Source organism: Trichomycterus rosablanca, chromosome 20, assembly GCF_030014385.1.
Source record: "Trichomycterus rosablanca isolate fTriRos1 chromosome 20, fTriRos1.hap1, whole genome shotgun sequence".
In the NCBI taxonomy this organism is placed as follows: domain Eukaryota; kingdom Metazoa; phylum Chordata; class Actinopteri; order Siluriformes; family Trichomycteridae; genus Trichomycterus; species Trichomycterus rosablanca.
This window is the reverse complement of record NC_086007.1, coordinates 24,023,870-24,049,574: the sequence shown is the minus strand read 5'-3', so window position 1 is coordinate 24,049,574 and position 25,705 is coordinate 24,023,870. Positions and strand designations below refer to the sequence as shown.

General features: G+C 38.7%; 3 protein-coding genes across 3 annotated transcripts; 1 reads left to right on the top strand and 2 right to left on the bottom strand.

Annotated features, from left to right (window-relative positions):
- The first annotated feature begins 1,639 nt into the window (after positions 1-1,639).
- On the top strand, positions 1,640-8,404 carry acad8 (acyl-CoA dehydrogenase family, member 8). The gene is made up of 11 exons (XM_063016644.1): positions 1,640-1,757; positions 3,916-4,016; positions 4,111-4,280; positions 4,425-4,534; positions 5,069-5,145; positions 5,236-5,373; positions 5,704-5,839; positions 6,170-6,267; positions 6,401-6,553; positions 6,972-7,074; positions 7,646-8,404. Exons 1-11 carry the CDS (start codon positions 1,640-1,642, stop codon positions 7,699-7,701), a joined length of 1,260 nt encoding a protein of 419 aa, XP_062872714.1. The 3' UTR covers positions 7,702-8,404.
- A 656-nt stretch (positions 8,405-9,060) lies between these two features.
- On the bottom strand, positions 9,061-12,423 carry LOC134334794 (V-set and immunoglobulin domain-containing protein 2-like). Its single transcript, XM_063017254.1, has 7 exons — positions 12,372-12,423; positions 12,107-12,270; positions 11,822-12,026; positions 10,829-10,987; positions 10,120-10,239; positions 9,891-10,020; positions 9,061-9,178 (listed from the first exon to the last, which is right to left on the bottom strand). The coding sequence occupies exons 1-7, from the start codon at positions 12,421-12,423 to the stop codon at positions 9,061-9,063; spliced, it is 948 nt and encodes a 315-aa protein (XP_062873324.1).
- A 2,251-nt stretch (positions 12,424-14,674) lies between these two features.
- On the bottom strand, positions 14,675-19,684 carry esamb (endothelial cell adhesion molecule b). Its single transcript, XM_063016513.1, has 7 exons — positions 19,514-19,684; positions 18,446-18,641; positions 18,059-18,214; positions 16,408-16,452; positions 15,627-15,749; positions 15,420-15,549; positions 14,675-15,113 (listed from the first exon to the last, which is right to left on the bottom strand). The coding sequence occupies exons 1-7, from the start codon at positions 19,682-19,684 to the stop codon at positions 14,675-14,677; spliced, it is 1,260 nt and encodes a 419-aa protein (XP_062872583.1).
- Positions 19,685-25,705: the final 6,021 nt, after the last annotated feature.

The following is a 25,705-nucleotide window of genomic DNA, read 5'->3' as shown; positions in this document are numbered from 1 at the left end:
ATAACTGTACTTGATTACTGTCCTGATCTGCACACACACTTTAAAACAATGGTTCTTTAGTCGAGACGATGGTTTATTTAAATGCTGTAAGGCACCGCGGTTTAAAGGCTTCTTTGCATTATGAAATGGGTCTTGAATGTGAAAATACATCCGATCTGTGCGTGCAGTCAGACTGAGAAATGAAAAATGGGTAGTTCCAAGGGAAATGTTGCCACGAAGTGTATTAGTCTGTATTATTATTTGATTATTATTATTATTTAATTTATACTTTACAGTTTATACTTTACAATCTATACCAGCCTTACTATTTATACCGAAATAACCAATCCATGTGTACCCACAGGTCCTGTTGTTAAAAGTGTGTTGTTGTGATTATGCAGGTACTTGTTTGTATAATGTGAATCTTTATAGTATGTACTGTTACTTTTGATCTATGTAATTTGCTACTGGGGCCTTAATTTTCTTCTGGATTACTAGAAGGGATATTAAGGGGTATTACTAGAAAAGTGCAAGCCAATCACGCAAAAATCACACCAACATTCACAGCTATTTACGCTGGTATACAATGCACACACACCTTACTCTTTTTATATCTATATGCTGCTATAAAAAAATCCTACGCTGCTAACTGTATATCACAATATGTTTTTTTTTTTACCTCACTTATCATTTACTCAGTACCATGTACTGGCCATCACTACCTTTGTCCCTAGTCTCGTCTCCTTTAATTACTTTTAGATTAGAAATGACTTGTATTTATTGTAGGCCTTTTTGTACTTATTGTACTGTTGTTTATCTGCACTGTGTATATTGTATTGTCCTGCACTTTTTGTTCTGTGTTGCACCCTGGTCCTGGAGGAATGTTGTCTCGTTTCAATATATACTTGTATATAACTGAAATGACAATAAAGCCTCTTATGAACTCTCTTGAATATGTAGTCCTAATTCTTGTCAGAAACATAAATCACGCAAACCACATTTAATGTTAGTTTATGGTTTTGTGTCCTTGATGCCACTTTTAAAGCTAGCAGAAGTGTACAGTATATTTATCTCTGTGAATAAACTTTACTTGGATCTAACTTAATTTTTGTTGTTGTTTTTCTTTCATTTCTGACAGAAGAATGTAAGTTTCTGAATATTCTGTACTGCACTTACAGAAATAGAAGCATTTTAATGTAAATGATAGATAGATAGATAGACAGACAGACAGACAGATACTTTATTGATCCTTCGTAGGAAATTTCTTTGTTACAGCAGCTCACATCAGACAAAAACAACTTGTTACATACATACAACATTCACTGGCAAGTATAAGAAATAAGCGAAAGAAAAAAATACACAAAAATCTCTATATACACGTAAACGTTAGCAGCTGGTGTATGCATAGCATACAATAATGGTATGTGTTTATTATAAATTATTATGAATTACTGAAAATTGAAAGTCTACATGGAACCTTCACTGCTGGTTCGTTTGAATAAATAAAGCCTGACAGTTTATAGAGCTGATCGACTCATGAATTTTCGACACGTGTAAATAAGAATCAGATTCAGAGTCGAATCTTCTGACTCTGGAATAGTATGTAGCAGTTGAACTACATTTCCCATGAGCACACTCGGCAGTAGCACTCTAAACCAACATGGCAGCGACCTCAGCTCTATCCAGGCTAGTCCGATATGGTGCATGTAACATAAACAGGAGTAAAGCTTTAATATTTAACCGTGTACAGAGAAGAGGGATAGCGGCGTGTATCGATCGTGAGTAAAATAATTAGATTATGAGGTACAGACTGAGTGGCAGCTGTAAAGGATTTAGCTGGATGAACAGTACACAGTGTACAGTTTAATTAAACATCATTTAGCACTGTGTCCTTGCTCTGTAATTATAAATACACGATCTGATCTGATATTAGCTCTGCATTTAGAGACAAAGTTAAGCAGGACACCCACATCATTTCTGCACAGGAATGAAATGTTCAGAGGATGTTTGATCATAGCACAACTAGCTCCGCCATTAAAGTGACCGATCTGCGTTATAGGTGCGCAGCCTAGGGTTGCCAGATTGCAACACTGGTTTCCAGTCAAAAACCTTTTCAAAATCTGCCAAAACAACACAGGATAAGCAGATGATGTTAAGCATTTCAAAAATAATATGACCTACAAATTAACAGCCCAAATTTTGTCCACCCGCCAAGCGTGTTTTTCCCAGCCAATTTCCAACAAAATCCTCCCAATTTGGCGGAGAACCGCCCAATCTGGCAACACTGGCGCAGCAGCACTTAACCTTGTCAACCGAAGCAACGCCCCAGAACAGCGTACTAAACTACTAAGTAGTAATAGTACGCATTTACAGGTTGCCATAGATACCTTATCTGGCCTACTAGTACTACATACTACTTAGTATGCAGAAGTATGCATGCAATACACTATTGTAGCCTAGTGGTTAAGGTACTGGACTAGTAATCAAAAGGTTGCTGGTTCAAGCCCCACCACTGCCAGGTTGTTGCTGTTGGGCCCTTGAGCAAGGTCCTTAACCCTGAATTGCTTAGACTGTATACTGTCACAGTACTGTAAATCGCTTTGGATAAAGGCGTCTGCTAAATGCTGAAAATGTAAATGTATAGCACCTGTCATACACAGTGGCAATTCAAAGTGCTTTACATAAGGAAAAAGTAAAAGCATTAAAACATTCCTGAGATCTAGAACCTCAGAAAGACTTCTTGCAAACATTTAGTTACAATTAAGAGAACATAAATTAAAATAGGAGAGATAAAAAATTAAGAACATGAAAAACTAAAAGAAAATATAGTAAAATGAGGGCCACACAGACCCAGAGCCACACAGACTTTCAGTAAATAATAATAAAAATAGGCCACAATACAAAAGTAAGGTAGTAACTAGTGTTTTTTACTGTTACGAGTAAATATTGATGTACATTATTCATTTTCTTTGTTCTCTATGTTGGCATTTAGCAGACGCTTTCATCCAAAGCGACTTACAGTACTGTGACAGTATACAATCTAAGCAACTGAGGGTTAAGGGCCTTGCTCAAGGGCCCAACAGTGGCAACCTGGCAGTGGTGGGGCTTTAACCAGCCACCTTTTGATTACTAGTCCAATACCTTAAACACTAGGCTACAACTGCCCTAGTTAAAAACCATATTTCACTAGGGTTGCGGGGCGGCACGGTGGCTCAGTGGAGTTTGCATGTTCTCCCCGTGTCCGCGTGGGTTTCCTCCGGGTGCTCCGGTTTCCTCCCACAGTCCAAAGACGTGCAAGTGAGGTGAACTGGAGATACAAAATTGTCCATGACTGTGTTTGATATTAAACTTGTGATCTGATAAATCTTGTGTAATGAGTAACTACCGTTCCTATCATGAATGTAACCAAAGTGTAAAACATGATTTTTTAAAATCCTAATAAACAAACAAACAAACAAACAAACACTAGGGTTGCATTCTTGATTGCTAGTGTTTACCCAGGCTTACATTTTATTTATTGATTTTAAATTATTTAAAATTAACAGCAGTGGTAGTACAGTACATTGGTTAAGGTACTGGACTAGTAATTGGAGGGTTCAAGGCCCAACCTTGCCAGGTTGTCATCTTTAGACCCTTGAGCAAGGCCCCTTTTTCATAGTTGCATGGATTGTATTCTATCACAGCTGTAAGCTGTTATGAATAAGGTCTGCTTAGTGTCAAAGTCTTGTATTGTCTTTCTAAAAATAAAGATAAAATTATTAAGTATATGATGATGTAACTATGTATTTATTTAGGCTAATGATTCTGAACTGGAATGATTGTGTGTTGTTTTTAACCCAGATGTAGTGCGTACAGTTTTTTTTGCTATATAAGGCTATTCATTTTTAAAGAGAATGATTAAAATCAAAATGATTAATAATAGTTGTATGTGCGCAGCTTCAGTAGGTCTCACAGATGAGCAAAAAGAATTTCAGAAGGTGGCCTTTGATTTTGCTGCCAATGAAATGGCACCACACATGGAAGAATGGGACCAAAAAGTAGGAAGATTTCTTTGTTGCTAAAACTGATTTATCTGTTCCATATTAAAATCCAGACACAAATGTATATCATGTGTTTATTATTTTTTTAAAGGAAATGTTTCCTGTGGAGACCATGAGAAAAGCAGCTCGGCTGGGATTCGGAGGGATTTACGTGCGACCTGAGGTTGGGGGCTCGGGCTTGTCTCGTTTAGACACTTCCATCATCTTTGAAGCTTTATCCACAGGATGTGTGAGCACGACGGCCTACATGAGCATCCACAAGTCAGTTTGACTACGAGTATTAACTGTATATAGCACATACTATTATATTAGTATTATTATTATTAATCATGTGACTACTGAGAGCAGGGTTTTAATTTGCTGTATTCGTGTTATCTGAGAGAAGTTGTCTTGCGTGTTTTCCAGTATGTGTGTCTGGATGATTGACACTTTTGGTAATACTGAGCAGAGAGAGAAGTACTGTCCTGATCTTTGTTCCATGGAGAAGTTTGCCTCTTACTGTCTGACAGAGCCTGGTAAGATGGTTAAGAGAGTTGATATTTGTAATTTCTGACTTAGTTCTACACTAAATGGCCTAAAGTATTCATTTTAACACATTGGGCAATAATACACTGTTGGTCACCGTGTTTACTCATCAGGAAAGGCTTTTCACACGCCATTTATTTAGTCAAAATGTAATGATGGTGAGTTGAACCCATTGTGGAGTCTGGAGTGATAATTAGCCGGGTCTGAGGGAGGACGAGTCAGAAGGAGCTTCAACAGCCTGCTGTCTGAGTCCTGCTGTCTGATTGAGGCACTTCGCCAAGCACTGAATAAATAAGTAAATATAGCATAACGCAATTCTTCATACCTGTTTGGACTCTCAGCAGAAATCCACTGCTGGTAGGTGTAAAGAAACTTGTTGGTGTAGAGAAGTTGTCCTCAGACTTCCCTAATCATTGTATAAGACGCAAGCTCTTTAGCAGGAGTACCAGATAGTGAAATGTAAAGAAATCAGCCCACCACTTTGTTCGCAATAGTAAGAACACGATCTTCTTTTCATTTCTAAGGTAGCGGAAGTGATGCAGCGTCACTTTTAACCAGCGCGAAGCTACAGGGAGACCATTACATCTTAAACGGCTCTAAGGTATTTAAAGAAGCTTCCCTTTAAAAGGTCACTAGATTATGAGAAGAAAACAATAGCATCTCTTATAGCTGTGTGGATGTTTCATTTCAGGCCTTCATCAGTGGAGGAGGAGATACAGATGTGTATGTGGTGATGTGCCGTACTGGTGAGAAAGGCGCCAAAGGAATCTCCTGTCTGGTCATGGAGAAAGGAACTCCAGGACTTAGTTTCGGCAAAAAGGAGAAGAAGGTAATTTGGGATCAGGAGGGCATGACTGGTCAGATTCAGGTCAGTCAGCCCTAGTAACCAAAATCCAGTATGTAAAATACAGTATGGCATTGAAGACACCCCTTATAATGATTTAGTTTAGGTGTTTCAGGCACACCAACTGCTAACCAAAAGCACCAGGAAGGAACCCACACGAACACAGGGAGAACTCAAGGTTCCTCTCAATGTGTCTTCCTGTAATTTAAGGGCGTTTTCCTTGCCACTGTCACCCTTGGCTTGCTAGACAGGGGTTTTTGGTCTGTCAGTCCTGGATTCTGTCAAGTTGTGTTAATTTGTGCTAATGTTTGACAGGTGGGTTGGAACTCGCAGCCAACCAGAGCAGTGATCTTCGAGGACTGTGCAGTTCCGGTGACTAACCGACTGGGCTCGGAAGGAGAGGGATTTAACATCGCCATGAAAGGTCTGAATGGAGGCAGAATAAACATTGGTAAGCTATTACAGAAAGAAGAGCACCACACATTCACTGTGTAGAACTCTTACATCAATTCCTATTCAGTTAAAACAATGTTATATTACAGAGAGTATGCACAATAGTTGTTTGTGCTAATCAGTCTTGCTAGGCCTGGGAAACGGTGCAACACTGAAAAAAATGGTTCTGGTGTCCAGCTTTATTTGGCTTTTCCCTTATAATGGTTCTATGGAAAGTTAAAGCTATTATTTCAAAGCCCTAGCATTCCAGTCATCCGTGCTTTTAAAAATAATCAGATTTACCGTCAAACTAGAACTTCCTCTGACTGCTGATTTGCTGCATCCCCAGCTTCCTGTTCTCTCGGAGCTGCTCATGCATCTGTTCAGCTGACCCGAGATCATCTACTGGTCCGCAAACAGTTCGGACAACCTCTTGCAAACAGCCAGGTGAAGCTGCGTCCTTTATGTTCATCTTATATTTGTAGTATTAAAGACACATGAAGAAGTGAACAGTTGTAATTATGACTATTGTTTTTAGTAAAAGATTTATGTGTGTGTGTGGGTTCTTCTCTGGCTTCAGTTCTTGCAGTTCAAGTTGGCTGAGATGGCCACAAAACTGGTAGCGTCTCGGCTGATGGTACGCCAGGCGGCCTTGGCTCTGCAGGAGAACAGACCAGATGCGGTGTCGCTCTGCTCCATGGCTAAACTCTTTGCTACTGATGAGTGCTTCACAGTGAGTACGCTCTGTTCTAGTAATATATATGGTCAGATACAGTAGTTGGCTGTACATACACACCTACAAATTGCACCTGACAGTTTGTATTTTTCATAAACCCTTGTGTTCTGTTGACACCGACTTTACTGCCTTGTTTTTTGGGGTCCCAGAGACCCCAGTGTCATGTGGTGTAAAATATAATTACATTGAGTTCTAAATTAATATGCTTGATGGTAGCGAGATAAATAGGTGGATCCCCAAAGCTAATGTATAGCCTGTGAATTATGAATTATATCAAATTAAGTTATAGAAAGAATGACATCTGTAAAATGAAGATATAATGTGAGTCAGAGGGATTTCATTGCATTTTTTTTTTACTTATTACTACTATTATTCTGGTTGTAATAAGCTGGTTTTGTTTTTCCTGTACCTGTAGGTTTGTAACCAGGCTTTACAGATGCACGGTGGATATGGGTACCTGAAGGACTACGCAGTACAGCAGTTTGTCCGAGATGTCCGAGTGCATCAGATATTAGAAGGTAAGTTTTTTTTAATCACTATGTTTATGTCCTTTACTGGCCTACAATATACAAATGTTTCAGACAAACGTCACATTACACACACGCACTACTATCATGGCAACTTTATAAACACTATAGTGGTAACTAGCCAATTATGTCTGTGGGCTAGTCATTAGGATTCTGGTACTTCAGTACTCTTTCACTCAATTTCTACTGAGTAAGTACTGTTTATAGGCAACTTGTGCTTGTGACTTCCCCCGACATTAAATCTCATAGAGAGACCTCAAAAGAACCGACCATACATACGAACTTTGTTGTGATAATAGACAAAACTTAGCAGACATGCCTGGTAGTTATAAGATTTGGCATCATTCAATGCACAGATGCATGATGCACCAAAACTGACAGAACACACATAAAATAAGCAATATAGACAATACTTGTTCTAATTCTAGTGATTAAAACATAATTTCTGTAAAAGTCTGTAGGGATTTGCCACTATGTCTGTTGAATAAGTCATATTAAGTAATTTAATCATTATAAATAATTTAATTTCCCATAACTGAAAAACTCTAATTCTCTTCTACAGGTACTAATGAAGTAATGAGGATGATCATTGCCAGAAGTTTATTGACAGAGTCATGATGATCAAATCAGCACTTCAGGCACAGAACGGACTATCAGACTGTGCTCTTATCTATAGGACTGATCTATTGTTAGGAAGAGCTTTATGAAATCCTACTGGTTTTAGTAAACCATGTCTCTAAATAATGATTTTGTTGTTGTAGCGATTCATGTTTTAATTATGGTCCACTGTCAAATACTTGTTGTGTGTTGTCGGAGTATTTTGTTACCCAGTGAGTAATAATGCCTTCAGTGGCCTTATATATGTGTACACGCTTCACACTGAACTTAATTAGAGGAAAGACACTACATAAAGTTTTAAGAAAATGGTTCTCTACCTCCATTTTTGGGTTGATTAATGTACCAAGAATCAGTCACACAATTTAATCAATCACAATTTTAAAAACTTAGCTTTGTGATTTGCACAGAAATTGTAACATGGCATCAGAGATGAAAGTTATTCAAGCAGCACGCGAAATGTAACAGAAATGTAAAGATTACATTTGTTTCCAAGTACTGGGGACAGTTCAGTAACATCATTTAAAAATATAAAACAGAGGTCACGATATAAAGATGTGTTTTGTTACAGGTAAAATGTAATTTTGTATCAGAACTAGAATACTGAACGTATGACTGAGTGTTTTGATTTGAACTCAGTATTTCACTGTTACATCTGTAATACTGGAAGATCTTTATCAAATAAAAAAAGAATTCTCCTATAAGCAAGCTTTTATTATTGGGTGATTTATTAACCCTAATATTAAAGCCAATGTAAGTACCTTAATTCTTTTTTGTGCAATAAATACTATATAAAAATACATTTATTTTATTTTGAGAAGTATGGAAAACAAGTGAGGTTTAAAATAATTATTATGTCATATACACAATGACTTTGCATAACCTGAGTGTTAATTGATTAAATAAAATCTAGAATCCATTTCTTAAAAGCAAGTTGCATGTAAAATGGTTATCACTGGTATAACTGCTTGTAACACCAATGACACCAATTTATGAGAAAATTTCACTTTCAAATTATTTAAATGGATACTTTAAATGGCAAAGAAACAAGTCAAACAATGAGCTTTGAATTAATATATGTAAATATTAACATTTATTTAACAGTAATGTTCCAGGTGGAAGAAAACATTGATTCTGATAATTTTCCAAATCAGTAATCTACTGCAATCTAACAATGATGTTTACCAATTTGATCATAAAACAAACATTACGTTCTTCTTCTTAAGCTGATGATAAAAAAATACATCACAAAAACATCAAAATAAAAAACAAGTCTTTCTGTAAATGTACTGTTAGTAAAAAGTAGATCATTTACAGATGAATAAAGTGGTCAGTATGAGGTAAAGCTGGTAATAACTGGATTTATACCAGAGGACTGAAGTGGGAGACTCGAAGCTGTGGAGACTGATCACCCTCGAAGTGAGCAGAAAGCAGAGGACCCTTCGACTGGGACCTTCCTAAAGGACTTAAATTCGTCTCACTGAGGAAGAAAGAGAGAGATATTAAAACTACATTTATAGAACATCATTTATAGTAGAAGGAAATAATAACCACTGAGGTTTAAAGGTGCCTAAACTGAATTTTAAGAACATTTTATTTAATGAATTATATATATTTTTTTACAAAGAACTAAACTGAAAAAAGAACTTAGTTTCAAAGGTCATGACAAACAGATAAAACTCATCAGCAAAGAGGAAGAGTGGTCGCAAATGGAAAATCATTACCATGAATAGAGGATACCTTACAAGATTGTTGTGAAACTGAACAGTCACCTCTATGATGCATTTAGAATTAGAACAAACAAGCTGAAATACATAAAAGCTGTCATTTGAAAACCTTTTTGTATTAAATGCCATGTAAGTAGATTCATTGGTTTATAAAGCTGGACCCCTGAGGAAACGGGAAAGTAACATGGTCCAATACATGGTCATATTTTACATTTGGACAGTTTTACATATTATGCTTCATCATATGCTATGCTTCTAAACACATGATGCTTAATGTTTGGCGTTACATTTTTGGTTGGAGTGCTATTCCTCTCCCATCATTACACTGAGGTGTTTAAAACCACGTCAAGTCATTGCAGGCAAACCCTATCTGGTCAGTCGGGTCACCTTTAGATTGAAGACTGGTTTGTTTAGTTATATAATCATTTAAACTGTGTGTCTTGTCTTCCATTTAAATACACACACCTGATGTTCTTTGTGCTGCGGTGAGCCCTCTTCCTGTAGCAGAAGACAGACGCGGCCACAGCTGCGATCAGCAGGACGACAAGAAACACTCCCATCAGCACCCAACCCACCACTGCTGCGCTGTTGCTATCTATCAAACAGAAAATCTATAACATACATACATACATACAGCAGCCAGATTTTAAACATGCTTTTATTGAAACTGATGAGGATGTGTCTTCCTACTCACTGGCCACTTTTACAGATATGCTGCATGCGGCTTGACCCAGATCATTGGACGCTGTGCAAGTGTATGTCCCAGTAAAGGCAACAGATAAGTTAAACAAATGAAGAGAGCCAGTACGCTGATCTGGAACACATCATGGAAACATTTCCTTTAGCATATGGCACAGCAAAGGTAATGGGAAACTTGGTAACTGTGACATTAACTATATTATATATCACATATCTTTATTTATTCAGCTACATTGTTTTGTAGAGTAATGTGTGCTTTCTTTAATACTTTTTACTTTAATACAGTATACCTAAACTTACTCCCTCCCTCCCTCCATCCAAAGTGTTGCTTTGGAACACTTTTTTTCCAAAACAACTTATAACTGGTATAAAATGCAATCCAAACACTTGAGAGTTAGGAGTCTTGCTCAAGGTCTACACAGTAACAACTTGGTTATGAGGTTTACACCAGTGACCTTCTGATCACTAGCCCAGTAACTTAAACTTCCTGAGCTACCACCACCCTACCACTGGCACTGTAGAAATATGAAGGGTCACTTAAAATTCTTGACTATATCAGCACTGTTTTTTTAATGTTTGTGTAGCAAACAACCGTGTGCTGATATCAGGAGCTTAAGATTAGACTGAGGGTTGGGCTTATCTGCAGTGAGCTACTGTATTAATCCAAATGGTCTTAGAGAGATGAATGCATATATATTACATACCTTCCACAATGTTGTTGGGGGGCAGAGGTGCTGTGTCCTTTTCTCTGCTCCAGGAATAGATGGGTAAAGGAACTCCCTGGGAGCTTTGACATGTAAGAGTGATGTCATTCCCCACATAGGTGTTGCCACTTAGCTGACAAGCAGGCACAGATGGAGGCACTAAAAAAGTGAATCAGAGTCAAAATCATGTACACTTTTCTACATTTACATTTTCAGCACTTAGTAGATGCTTTTATCCAAAGCAACTTACAGTACTGTGACATTATAATGTCTAAGCTTTTGAGGGTTAAGGACCTTGTTTAACAACAGTGACAACCTGGCAGTTATGGGGCCTAAACCAGCAAACTTTTAATTACTAGTCCAGTACGTTAGCTTCTAGGCAACAACTGCCCTGTTGTTATGTAGGTAAAATTCCATAAGCTCTATCTTACATAAGCATGATTTAATGCATTTAAATAAAAGGTGACCAGAAAAAAGTGGTGCTGACCATATTTGCAGATAAATGAAATCAGTGACATCCTAAACATATTGGCATCATTTATATATCTAATCGAACCTCTTAAATATCACTAACCTCTTTATTGGAAGGAGCATTACATTTTGAGAGAATCTGCATATAGACATACACTCATTGAGCAACTATTGGTATAATAATACTGACTGTGGCCTGTGTTGCTCTGTGCACTTTCTCAGCCCTTTCCCTCATTTAGCAATCAAAAGAGACCCACACTGATCAGATGATAGTAATAATAATACATACATACATTTATAAAGCACTTTTCAAGGACCCAAAGGCACTTCCATATACGAAATATACAACACAGGATGCAACTGAGAACACAATAAACATAATATTACCAACATAACATCATTGAATGATGTTGTTTGGGTGATGGTCAGCTCCCACACTACCTTCTGAAGGAGTGCATTAATGCATGGATGTTATTTTGATTCCAAAAGTATTACTGGTGTATTAAATTGAATGTCTCTTACCTAGTACAGTCAGGTTGATCAGACCCTGTCCACTTCCAGACCAGTCGTTTGGATTTGTAATGTCACATATATATAGTCCACTGTCATCAGGCTGGACGTTAAAGAACTTCACAGAAGCATCTTTGGCAACTGGTGGGTTCTGGACTAAAGCCATTCTGCTTTCCCATGAGTTCACCCAGTAGAGTTTCCCATTGTAGTACATTACCTGTACAGATCTGTCTTGTGAATAAAGTGCATCATAACTGTTTCGATCTGGTAAAGAATTTTGTTTAGGTAGGTGCTTACCCTTTTCGCTTGGACGGCAGGGGTTCCTGGGGCGGCGTAACGCCACTCCAGAGTGAAACCCTCAGAGACATGGGTGCTGTAATGGCAGGAAAGCTCAGCTGAGGAGCCGGAGCGGGCAAACACTGAGCTCTTTACCACCACTGCGTCCCAGGACAGGACCTCACCTGAAATGAGAGACTGAAGGTGAAGTGACTGAATTTAATAAGTATATCAGTATTTTCCAAATTCCAAAATCTAAATCTACTAGCACATCATTCCTACTCACCAAAGCAAAAGGTTAAAATCCAAAAAAGGAATACGGTGTGACTGTAAGCCATGTCGGTGTGTTTCTCACACACAGGTTTTGTTTTCCTTCTGTTTATCAAGATAACACACAGCTCACACCCTCATGGCACTGATTAGTAAAACACAGGTAGGCAGGCCGGTGTAGTCATGTGTAAATAACTCTAATTATGGAATTTAGGTGTTTCGGTCACACACATCACTAACAAGTGTATAAAATCAATAATATGTGGCAACAGTTTGCAGCATTAATGTACAACCATACACAAAGCCAGGCTCTTAAAGACAAGGTTTAAGGAATCTGATGTGAAGGAACTCCAGTGGCCTGCACAGTTCTACTGATTCCTAATTCTGCTTAACATCTTTCAGATGAATTGGAATTGCAACTGAGAGTTTTATCCAACATGTGATTCATTCCACCCATTAGCACATTCAGTTTTATCGTAAGCATTAAATTAAATTTTAATGTTGACAGTAATTTTATAAACATATTTTATACTTTGTTGAAACTGGTACATTAAAGTGTGTGCAGAAGATTACAGGTATGACCTTTAATGATTTAACTCATCCGTATAAGGGTCAGGAGATCTAGCCACCCCACAGTTCACAGAGTTCAAGTTGCTTCTGTTTGGCTGCAGATATAATTTGCCAAGATTTAAAAACTCTCTTATCCCAGCCATTGCTAGCCTCATTATTGAGCACTGGCTATTTAGATCACAATGTTGGATTTGCTGTTCAATGATTACTGTCTGATGTTTTGTGTGGATACTGTTGAATGTATAACAAATTTCCCTGTGGAGATATCCATGACCCTCAAATCCACATTTCAATTAGATGATACAGAATAGCAGGTAATCTGTAACGTTTACAGTTTTGTTTAATGGTAAAAATATGACAATAAAACATTTGTTCAGGCTGTAAGATCTGTAATTGGGAATGGCTATCAGAGAAACACCTGAGCAAAAAAGAGGCACAATGTTAAATTTTAAAGTTATAACCCACATCAAATACAGCACAGTTTACTCAAATCAAATCGCTCTAATAGCTGAACTGGTTCCAGTAATCCAGCGACTTCTGTAACTTGTTCACAAATCTGAACTATAGTAAACATTAAAAAAGATCAAATACAATCAGAAACAGAATCTGAAGAATTATTGGATCTGTAGAACAAATGATTTGAACGTTAAATTCCCCGAATCAATAAACAACACTCTCTGTAGGAATATACAGTATAAAGATATACAGGCAAACGTTTACATACATTTGTATAAGACAGCTGACCATCCAGACAGATTTCCTCTCAGCATATTGTGACAGTAAGGGGTTTCTTTCAGACCTTAGCAGGAGATCACTGTTCCATGTCTTTATTAATGGGTGCAGTCAAACTGGCCCTATTTATATAGGCACAGGAAAGTCACAAGCTGTTGCCAATCCAAAGCACTAATAAGGAATCAGAAGGTCAAGCCACTAAATGTAATTACAATATAGAACTTTACACATCACTTAATAATCAGTGATAATCTTAGTTGTTGTTTATTTCTGATCCTGTTTTTAAGAAATAACACACACACACACACACACACTATATGACCAAAAGTATGCAGTCCCCCCAATTATTATGCTCATGTGTTTCAAACCTACATACAAACATAGCCAATCATGTCTGTATAAATATGCTTGATTAACCAATAGCAACGGTTGGGATTCAAACCCTGGATCCTAGCGGTAGTGGGTTAATGTAATTTACCATTTGCCACCTGTGCGCCCCCTAATAATGTAACATAATGCAACAAAATAAAGTGTTCTTTGGTGCACAAAGCAAGGTACATGAAGAAATGGTTTGACAAACTGGTTGTAAAGGTCAGTGCCAGAATCGCCCAGTAGCCCTGACCTCAACCCCAGTGAACAGTATTGGGATTAATGAAAACGACTGCAAGCCAGGCTTTCTCGTCTTGTCTGATTTTGACAAAAATTCCCACAGACATGTTCTAAAATACTGTAGAAAGCCTTCACAGGACACTGAGGGCTGTTACAGCCACTAGGTGGGACCAACTCCATATTAATGTCCATGGTTTTGAAATGGGGTGTCCACCATGATCATGATCAAGTGTACTAGTGGCCATATAGTGTACGTTTATCTTACAAGTGTATGTAAACTTTTGAAACACCAATATTTTATAAAACAAACTACTAAACCCATAAAGAAATCTCTAGATATATTCTTAAATCCTAAATATAAAAGTAGAAACTCCAACATATACACGCCCATTTGCTTCCCTGACTGGGCTACACAAGAGAGCCGGCCTGGTTCGGAGTGGGCACCATTACTGGCACAGCGCCCACGATTGTCACTGATCTGACAGGCATGGGGATGGGGCGTGGGACCTGAGGCTGAGCACCTTCAGTCCTGAGTGTGTTGTTGTTGTCTGAGCTCAGAGCTTGGTGATGATGGGAATGGACGGGTATTTTGCTGACGTTGTACCCAGGCAGTCCATGCAGTGGATTGGGCTCCGCTGGGCAGAGCTGGGTGCTTACAGGTGCTACAGGGACAGTGGATGAGTTACAGACCCCAGTGGAATATGAGTAGTTGTTGTTTGGTGTGTGCCGCGGATCCTGTGGAGGAGGGCCGGTGACTATAGAGGACAGAGTTCCATTCTTAGACATGATGTCTGATCCGGTGCCACTCTTCGCCCAAGAAACCCGCTTCGGAGCCTGAGCGTCCTCCCTGTAATAAGAACATCAGTCAGAAATGACAAAACAATGTCCCTTTTATCCTTCTGTGTGTATTTCATTCTAAAGTGATCATGCCCATGCCCTATGCCTTTTTAACATTTACATTTTTGGCATTTAGCAGACACTTTTATCCAAAGCGACTTAAAGTACGCTGACAGTACGCTGTCTAAGCAATTGAGGGTTAAGGGCCTTGCTCAAAAGCCCAGCAGTGACAACCTGGCAGTGCCACCACCAAATGAACAAATTAGAGCGTGAAATAGAGTGAGAACAGTTCAGAGACAGAAGGTAGACAGCTCACTTGATTTCGTTGGCCATTTCCTCTTCTGTGTCACAGTTCCTTCTGAGGATGAAGAGCAGTAAGAGGACCAGAGCCACAAGCCCCACCACCGAACCCACAGTAACTCCGGCTATCATCCACGCATTGCTTGCTGCAAGATAAGGAGATACCCTTTTTAATTTCCTGTCAGCACAGATGATGCTGAATTACATTTGAGTTATTACTTACGGGTGGACACTTCTAAGTTGATGTGGCAGCTCTCGCTCCCGGCTGTGTTGCTTGCCTTGCATACATATTTGCCAGACATGTTTTTGGTCAGGTTGTTCAATCTGAGGGTGCCCTGTCTTTCATCTGAAAGCAAGAAATTGTCAAGGATTTTAACAATCAGCACACGAAGAAGGATAGATAGAATAAACCAAAAGTCATCAGCAAAGCTGTTATAGAAATAACAAACTGCATTTTCTTAATCTGGTTTTATTGTTCATTAAGTACAAAAATAAGAAGTGTCATGCTTTAGCCCATCTCTGCAGAAAGTTCGAGCTCCTGAATTTGAGCCTCAGTGGTGCTACCAGCCTGCCTGGTGCTTACAGACTCAAGTATCCTTGTCTGAGGGAGGGAAGGTCATTTATTCGGCTTATTGTCACTGCAAATGTGACATCTGCTGTCTGTAAGAATCCACTGCTAGTGACTGCACATATTTCGGAGAGGGAGAGGTGACTGAACAATCCACACACACTTTCAATTAACACTTGACTTGCCACATTCATAAGCAGCTAATGGTGAGGAATCAATGTGAGTCTACAATGTGGTGAAATTATTGACCTAGGCCGGTATTCATCGAGCTTCTCGTATTAGATTTAGATTTACATACATATATATAAAGGACTTAAGTTAAGAAGAATCATATTAGTGACAAAGAGTAATTCGTAGATGCTTGATGAGTATGGGGCCCGGTGTTCTACTAAACTAGCTAAACTTAACTGAAGTCTAGTTTTAACAAATACCTTACCCAAGTAGCCAAGAACAAGCATCGGCTGAGGACATGACCTCCACTCTGGGAGAGCATTGCAGAGAAAAGTGATATGTAAGGTTGCATGTACACTAAATCGCCAACATTATGTGGACACTAATTAATTATTAAGGTTTCTCAGTCACAGCTATTGCTAAGTGTAAAAAGCCAGATATACAAAATAAATATGGTTCCATCTTTGCAACATTTTAACAATGACTGCCTGTGCACAAAGTGCACAAAACAAGGTCCATAAAAACATGGTATAATTTATTGAACATATTGTTTAAGGGGTTGGTGATTGTCTAAAACAGACACAACAGATGTAACTCTAATGCTGAGAGGACTATAGATAAACCCAGGTGGAGGAGACTTAACAGGAAACACAAGAAAGAAAATAATAACTAGAGAAAAACAGAAACCAAGAAAATAATAAAGAAAAATAATAAAGAAATAAGCTGCGCGGGACTCAAGAAAATTATGTTAGGCACTGAAAACAAGCACCCTTGAAACATGCTAGCTGTAACAGTTTTGTAATATTGGCCAAAATATGGGAGACTATGAAATTAAAATGAAACAAAGGAAAACACATGTGAATAATCCATCGTATGTAATTCAACCAGCTACTCAATCCACCGGCAAGTTACAACACAAAAACTTTCTACCTGACAGAAATAGAAAACTATTAGTGACTAATAAACATGAGAAAAATTTTAAACAAGGGGGTCACAACTTTCAAACAAGAATATATGTGCATGAAAAAACCCAGAAATGAATGGCACAGAGAGGTAGGCATTTGTGAGATAACAATACGTACAGTGTGTGTGTGTGTATATATATATATATATATATATATATATATATATATAAAGGAGAGGATTATACAGAAAGCTGCATTACTTATATGCAGAAGATTGTCTGATCCCTTTTTCATTAATACATAAGAATCATCACAGTTTAATCTGAGTCCCACGTGCTGGGAATCAGTGAGAAATACACAACAAGTCTAAGTCTAATTTGTGACCAGCTGGCACTGACGTAAGACTTGCACAGATTATAGCTGACTTGCAAACAATAAAACACATTTCAGAACCCATTGTTTATTGTAGTGGAACATAAGACGTACCGTTCAACCAACAGCATGTGTTCAAAACTCCTAAATATTGAGTTCAGGAGTTTTAGTCGCATCCACTTCTAAATATGTTTCCTACTTTGTGGTAACAGTTTGGAAAGGAGATGTCCTGACTATATCAATCAATAATAATCCCCTTTTGGGATGAATTGGAATGTTTGTGAGCCAAGCCTTTTTGTTCAACATCAGTGCCTGAATACACAAATGCTCTTTTCAATAAGTGGGTATAAATGCCACAGACACTGTCCAAAAAACCTTTTCCATAACCTAGTCTGCAATCAGAGACATTGAGGGCTAACACATGCTTCCTGTCCATGATTTTAAGAGAAAACACAACAGCACTAGATGAAACATGTTGCTGGCAAACTTGACTTTAAACCCAACCAATCAAACAAAAAACTAGCACTACTGACACATATCCAAATTTCAACGTGTGACAGGACACGCTTGACCAGTGCTATTCATCCCCAGGTACAACAGGACACTCCATACATGGAAACAGCAGTAATACAATCTTACTCTGCACTGGAGAAAAGAAGACCTCTGAGGCAGGAGCAGCCTTGGTCCACTTGTACTGAGGTTCAGGTTTGCCGTGGCTGGACTTACAGCTGAATGTCACATTTCCCCTCAGCACAGGATCCCCAGTCATAGAGCACACTGGGGTGGAGGGTGGAACTGAAAATGTGGGATAAAAAACACAAACTCCAATCATACACTGCATTATCCTAAACAGCAATTTCTTTGAGATGTGAGAACGTGGACAGAGCAACAGATGGGCCACAGTCAGTAAGTGAATACCAACAAGGTTCATCTGTATGCTGGGTGTAGCTTGAAATGAATGGTTGTTCCAGACAGATGTACCTAATAAAGTGCTACAGGCTCTGAATGAATTGACTTTAAACTTACTCTTGACGTTAAGCCACAGCTCTCCAGACAGGCCGGGTGCTCCAGGAATTATAACGTTGCAGAGGTAGCGGCCTGAATCGGACTCCTGAGTGTTGTTGATGTAGATCGACAGGTTGGTGGAGGGCATGGGCACAGCGAAGCCAACCCGCTTTCTAAATTCATGACTCCCTATCTGGCCTGAGGAGTAGGAGATGATCTACAACATGACACAACATACACATAACATACATCAGTAACACTGGTACTGGTCCGGGTGCTTGCGTGAATGGGGGGAGGGGTCACACGGAGCCTAGCATGACCCTCTGTATGCGATATGGCTCTGTGTGGGAACCCAACACTAGCAGGTGATAAGAAGTGGCCACAGATTGGAGACATGTCTGAATGGGCTTTTCTTGATCAGATCAAGGGTTGTGCAAGCAGGAGCACATTCACAATTGGTATTTTGGAAATGACTAGCTTGCGAGATGAAGAAAAGACCATAACAAATGTTCAAGGTGTTGGTTTGGGGTGGGGGTAGCCATTAGTAATTCCATTTTGGCATATATGGCATTGCATTTTATTTCATTCCAAAGGGACTGAATGTGGTTGAGGTCAGGGTTCAGTGTGAGTAACATCTGTACTGTATGACATTTATCAGTATTCATTAATACTCATTTACCACTGCTTCATCCTGGTCAGGGTTGTGGTGGTTATGGTTACCCCGAATCACTGGGTGCAATGTAGTAACACACCCCAGACAGTACTCCAATCCATCACTGCCACTGGCCATCCCCACTCAGATATAGCCCGTCATGTCTGTATGTAAATGCCCCAACCAAAAGATCTCACCACTGTGGATGTGCACCCTAGATCCCAGCAGTAATGGACTAGCATAATTTACTGCTGCGCCACAAATATGTTTATCAACATTGATACACCCCCCGCTTTAGGGTTAATTGGACCATCTGAAACTTGAGAACATCTGTGCCAGCAGAAAAATGAGCTAAACCGGGTATTTTGGGCACAGCTGAACCAATAATCATGTGAGGAAATCAGTACACTCTCGCTGCCAGGACACTTGCCACTCACTTGTTTGGGGTCATTAGCCATGAAGTTCCAGCTGACAGTGTTTTTCTCGATGTCGGATGTGGGAGTGTACCAAGCCTCTAGAAGAACCATTTGGCCCCTAATAGCTTCAATGTCTTTTCTCGGCATCTCGATTCGCTGGGAATCACCTGCAACAAAAACAGATTGGAGCATGTCAAATAAATCATATATTTATTTATTCTTTCAGCATCGATGGTCCAATATAAAAATAATACCATATCAACAAACAATTAAAGAACCCTTGTGACTCATAATAAATATGGAAAACAAAATCTTGTTTACAAAATGGTATTTCTTAAAAAGTAATATTAACATGGCTGAGACCTCATAGAACGTTCCAGAATGGTGTCCCAAAAAAAGTGTTCACCTACACTCACCAGGTCACTGGCCAATTTTAAATAGTTCTTACTATTCAGAATCAACATGATAAAACTGAATTTTAATTTTAAATATTTGAAAAATGCAGAACCGGACTGTGTTTACGTTTCTCGTGCTAGTCACATTAGAGATATTCTCTTCACACCTTCAATTCTTTATTGCTTACTAATAAATGACACAACAGAAGACTCCAAATAGAAACCACAATTTTCTGCTGTTGTTCCTCCTCTACAAAAAAAAAGATTCTACCTAAAGCACCTTTAATCTCAAGAGATTTTAAAATCTGAGAGAAAAGGTACCAGAAAACAAATAAGGTTTGTTTACTGATATAAATCTCAGTACTGACCCTAAATCTAAAGAGGCAAAGCAAAAATCTGAGACAGGCACAACAAGGCTGACTTACAGACAACATTTTCCTCCAAGCTGGTCAGCTGAAGGTAGATCAACTGATCCCAGCAGCCTCTATTATCCAGATGAGCCAGCTTGTTAGTGGATCCACAGAACCGACAGAACTGACAGAGGAGCTCAGCTGAATTGAAACTGAATTCAGCATCAAGAACCGCTGCAGAATGCTTAAATCAGGATGCTGACATCTTATATTGTTTTAAGCTTCAAGATGTACTGAATGTGATTTCTTTGTTCCCAAAAAAGCCTCTGACTCTGCACTGACGTTTTTCTTGGCCAGAAATCGGACATATCTGTTCTCCTAATCCCTTTCTTGACAATCTTGAGCCTTACACAAATTTCTCTCAGATTTAAAGATGATGTAACGTGTGGTCATCACCTAAATTCAGCAGGATGGGATTCACACAGTCTTACTCAGAAAAAAACCCCAATATGAATATAAAGCAACCAGTTTTGGAATGGCAGCATGCATTTTATCAGAAGTACGTGGACACATGGTCATTCCAAAATCACATGCATTAATAAGTTACTTCCCCAAATTACAGGGCTCATAAATATCTGTGGAAATCTGTGCCCATTCAGTGCATTAACCAACAGTGTTAACCAAACAATGACTTCTTAACACTTGAATCTAGCCAGAAACTCATAACAAATTGTGAGCCAGGCCTTCTTGCCCAACCTCAGTGCACATTCCCACAGACCCACATTTTATAATCTTGTTGAAATCTTGCCTTTTAAGCCCCTGATGGGAACTTCATTACAACTCTTATGGTTTTGGAATAGGATGCCCTACAAGCTCAAGGTCAGGTGTCCACAAACAGTCTTTGATTCAAATGGGAGTAAACCACAGAGATACTTTGGTAATAATTTCATTACCTAGTCCTCCAACATGAAACAAATCACATCCAAATATAACATAACTGATTCCCAAAAAAAGCCAGCAGAAAGAATTGACAGTGCTTGTTTTTTGTTTTTCAGAGGTCACAATGTTTGGTGCAGTTTAATAAATTGGAGTGCATTGTGTATCTAATAGTGTACTAAATAAGTACAGGGCACTTGACCTCTGGGCTAATGACCGTTCCCTTCATTACAAAAGATAGACATGGACATTTTTCATTTGCCGATACAACAACGACCTCTTGATCTCCAGCTTTTCTAGAACAGTACAGTCATTAGAGAACCGATTACACTAAATGTCTTCATAGGATGGGATTGGTCTTGTCTTTTTTTCCTGAGACTCCCCCTTGTTGATGGTGGGGAGGTGGGCACTGATGTCCTGAGAGAGCCCTGTGTGTACTTTCTATTTATACTGTAATAATCAGAGATGCTGAAGTCTCACACTCTACTCTGCACAATTACATCATGTTTTGGAGACAATGATTTTCAGTTTTTTTTTTCACCAAGGTGGCTCTGATTTGAACCTTTTTAAGTGCCTGAGGCTGAATTCCGTAGATTTAAGGCCACCATGACAACAAAGCCGTTCCTGCTGGACTGCTGGATGTGATGAGAATCTGTAATGACCACACTCAAAATGTCAAGGACTCACTATTAGACTTTATTTTACCAGGATAATGAAATGTAATGACTTTAACTTTAATCTGTTTATTTAATCTAAATGATCCAAATGATCCTCTAGGCCACCCAAGGAGGGCAGGTCCCTGCTGAGTCTGGTTCCTCTTAAAGTTTTTTTAACATGTAATATTATTGATGTTTTTCTTTAGGGGTTTTTGTTCCTGGTATCTGTAAAGTTGCTTTCAGACAAGGTTCAATGTTCAAACATTTTGACTTGACTTGTTTCACCTCTGTGTCAAAACAAGAAAAAACCTCCCAAATCCCTCCATCTGTGCAGACACTGCAAGCCATGGTGAAGAACATCCATACATTTGCTACCTACACTCACAGCATTTTATTACGTTCACTTATCTAGTTCATATATTCCATGGCCTTTAAATAAGCTACATTTCATGAGCTATCATATAGATGCACTGTCTGATTATACAATTACTGACTTTAGACCATCTGTTGCTCTGTCAGCCCCATTTTCTCCACCCATCAATGAAAAGGGTCTCCCCCCGACCCCTTTGTTGTAGCACTATTCTCCTTCCAACTTTTGACACTGAGGGGCTGAAAAATTCCAACTTCACTGCTTAGCTCAGAAATAAATTAAATTATTAAATCATATTGCCAAGAAACAATAACAATATTTGAAACATTTTTTTCTTGGCCACTGTAGTTTTATGTGCTGCACTATTTGTTGGCAGCCTGGTGAGGGCAGCAGAATATTGTCAGAAACGTTTTATAGTCACACAGGGCCAAAAGTGTGTTTTCATCTCACCTTATGCTTGTTACACATCCTATTCCTAAACCATAGTCATTTATTTAAAAAAAGCCAGTCCCCAGTTTGCATCTGGTAAAGTTTTCTAAAACATTTTGGAGAATGTCTCTGGAAATTTGTGCCTATTCAAGATCTTGGAGTTGCACTTAATGTTCTCATATTATTCCTATGGACACTGTATAACCAAAAATCTATTATTCCATACACCGGTCTTTCACACTTACTGTTTATTTCCTGTTTATATATTTTCTATATTGCACATCAGAATAACTGGACCTTATAACTTATAATGTGCATTGCATGTGCAAATGTTTACAGGTATGAAAGTGTGTGTGTGTGTGTGAGAGACAGTGAGCTGTGTGTGTTTTAGGTGTTTTTTTGTTGTGTTTATGTGCACTGCGAGCATCCATGTAACCAAAGTCAAATTTCTTGTATGTGTGAGCATTAGGGATGTAACGATACACTCTACCCACGATGCGTTGCGATTCACGATACCCTGAAATTGAAGACAAATTATGACAAATAAGTTTCCTTTTATTATTATTACTTTAAAAAATAAAATAAAATACTGTATTTGTGCTTATATTTTATTTATATAAATAATAAATGCCTTTTTATTTCTGAGGTAGGTACAAACTATGCAAAACAATGCTGCACATTTCCCTTTTTGTGTAAAAAAAAAAAGTATCCTCACATAATAAATTTGGCTGGAAAATTCCAAACCTGGCAACCCTATAGTGACGTCAACCAGGCGAGGTGAATAGTGCCAGTGCCCTCTGCTGTTTAAAGTGAATATCAATTCATTATACATGTAAACTGATTTGAATCGTTACACATGTGAATCGATTTTTAACGGTCTTGTGGTGCATCGTTACATCCCTAGTGAGTGTACATGGCCAATTAATCCTAATTCTGATTAAGATTCTGATAAGAACACCCCTCCTAATTCTAATCCAACATCTGTGCCTTACATTACAAATGCACTTTTGACCGAATACAAAGAATAAGATATCAGACAGACTCATAAACACACACACACACTAAACTTTTTGTACTGAGTGCTGCATCTACAAACTCCAATAAAAGCTTTTAATTAAGAATTCTATTCCAGGTGCCTGTGGGGATCGAAAAGCTTTTACCAAACGCCTGGATGAACGTGATGAGCGAGAAAAAACAGAGGACCTGAGTATCACCAGGAGTCCACTCTCATTAAGCTGAGACCTACTGTCTTCTGAACTAATCTCCTCTCCCGCTTGTCTCTAGCTCACAAGGGTCTTAGAGATAAAGCCTCGGAGCAGACAATCGGCCTTGCTCTGAGCCGACCCTTAAAATAACCGCTAATCTTGCGCGGGCGAAAGTGGTGACGGCACATCAGAAAGCACTTTATGCTGGAGGGCCGTCAGGAGCTCATTCCAGACTCGGTGAGCTTTATTGTTCGGTGAACGGTTTAATTATCGCTCAGGTCTTGGTGGGTTGTGGAGTTTTTGTCGGGCTGGGTCAAGGTGGGCTGTGACCGGTGAGGGATCTCAGTAGTGTATGATTTATTTTCAGGGGTTTTGGGTTCAAACTCAGCTTTCGGCCAGATGGTGTTATGATTATGAAGAATTGGAGGAAGCTGCATTTAAACAGGATTACATTAGCTTTCCTTGCATGATTATTTTAAGAGATGTTGAGTGTGCTATCTAATCTCAGGGCCTGAAAATCCCCACTTGAGTATTGATGCCGTTTAGATAGATTTGCCCTGCACACATGTACAGGGTCTCCTTATTCCTCCTTACTTCAAGACTTTCTTGATTTAATACAGAAAGAAAGAAAAATAGGGCCGGGTGATATAATAACAAATCAATAATATATATCTTTTAATTTGATATTTAGTATAAAGTATTTTGGATGAGATGACTAATTAATAATACAAAACAGTTTCTTATATGTTATTTGCCTTCTTCAGTTTTTTTTTCTACTTGGAGATATCAGCTCCTACTATGGTTCGCTGGAGTCCCAGAGCCATGGAAATGAATGTCTGACCTTTCCAGATATATTTTGATTTCTTTCTTTCTTATATCTATCAGAATTCCTTTTGTTTGCAGCATAACATGCTGATTGTTAAGACTTTTTACCTACTTCACATTGCTGAAGAGATTCTATTGTCAAATATGCCCTCAATGCACCCAAAATTATCCATTTAGGCTCATTATCTGCTTTTGATACAAAACCAACATCTGTGACATAACTATAAAATAAAAAGGTATTTTCTGTTTGCACAGCTTGTCATTCATGTTAAATTTTGACGATCTACAATTATGTTTGACAAATATGCACTAATACATAAAATCAGAAAGGGAAAATATGATGCATCATGTCAGATGCATTAGAATTCCCACCCCAATGACAACGTGTCTCTAGGCGTATTTTGTACTACCGTTATCTGTTCTGTCCGATACTGATAATGGTATTAAAACATGCCTTTAAAATCTAGTAATTAGCAGTGGATTACCGTTATACATGATGGATTTATGCTTTTATCAGCCTAATCTGAAAGTTTTTTGGCTTATATGCTATTCAGAAATTGTTCTATAAATCCACAGGAGGTTCCCTGCCAGAGACAGAGCATCAATCAAGGTGGGATCTGACAGACCTGATGGCGGCTCTGCTTAGGAAAGAAAATGATGCCACTTCACAAATCAGGCTTCTTCATCGCCTGTGGCAATTGGACAAAATCTTCTGCAGATGGCACGAGCTTCAATAATGTATAGTGAGCATTCGTAATTGTGAGGAAGAAACATTTTATCTTTTCATAGCTGATAACTTTAAGTTCAACCCTAAGCTGTCCTTATACCAAAAATTACAAGCGCAAATGAGTGTCATTACAGAAGCGCACATTTCTAGTGTTGTGAGCTATTTGGGACACAACCGGTCAGTCATGACCTGTACGATGCGCTGGTTTTTAATGGCATGTATTTAATAAGAATAATGTACACCAGGTGTTTTCCTCAGTGCCACAGCTTCATTATAGCTGATTTTATTTTAGTATCCTGGCACACACACACACACACACA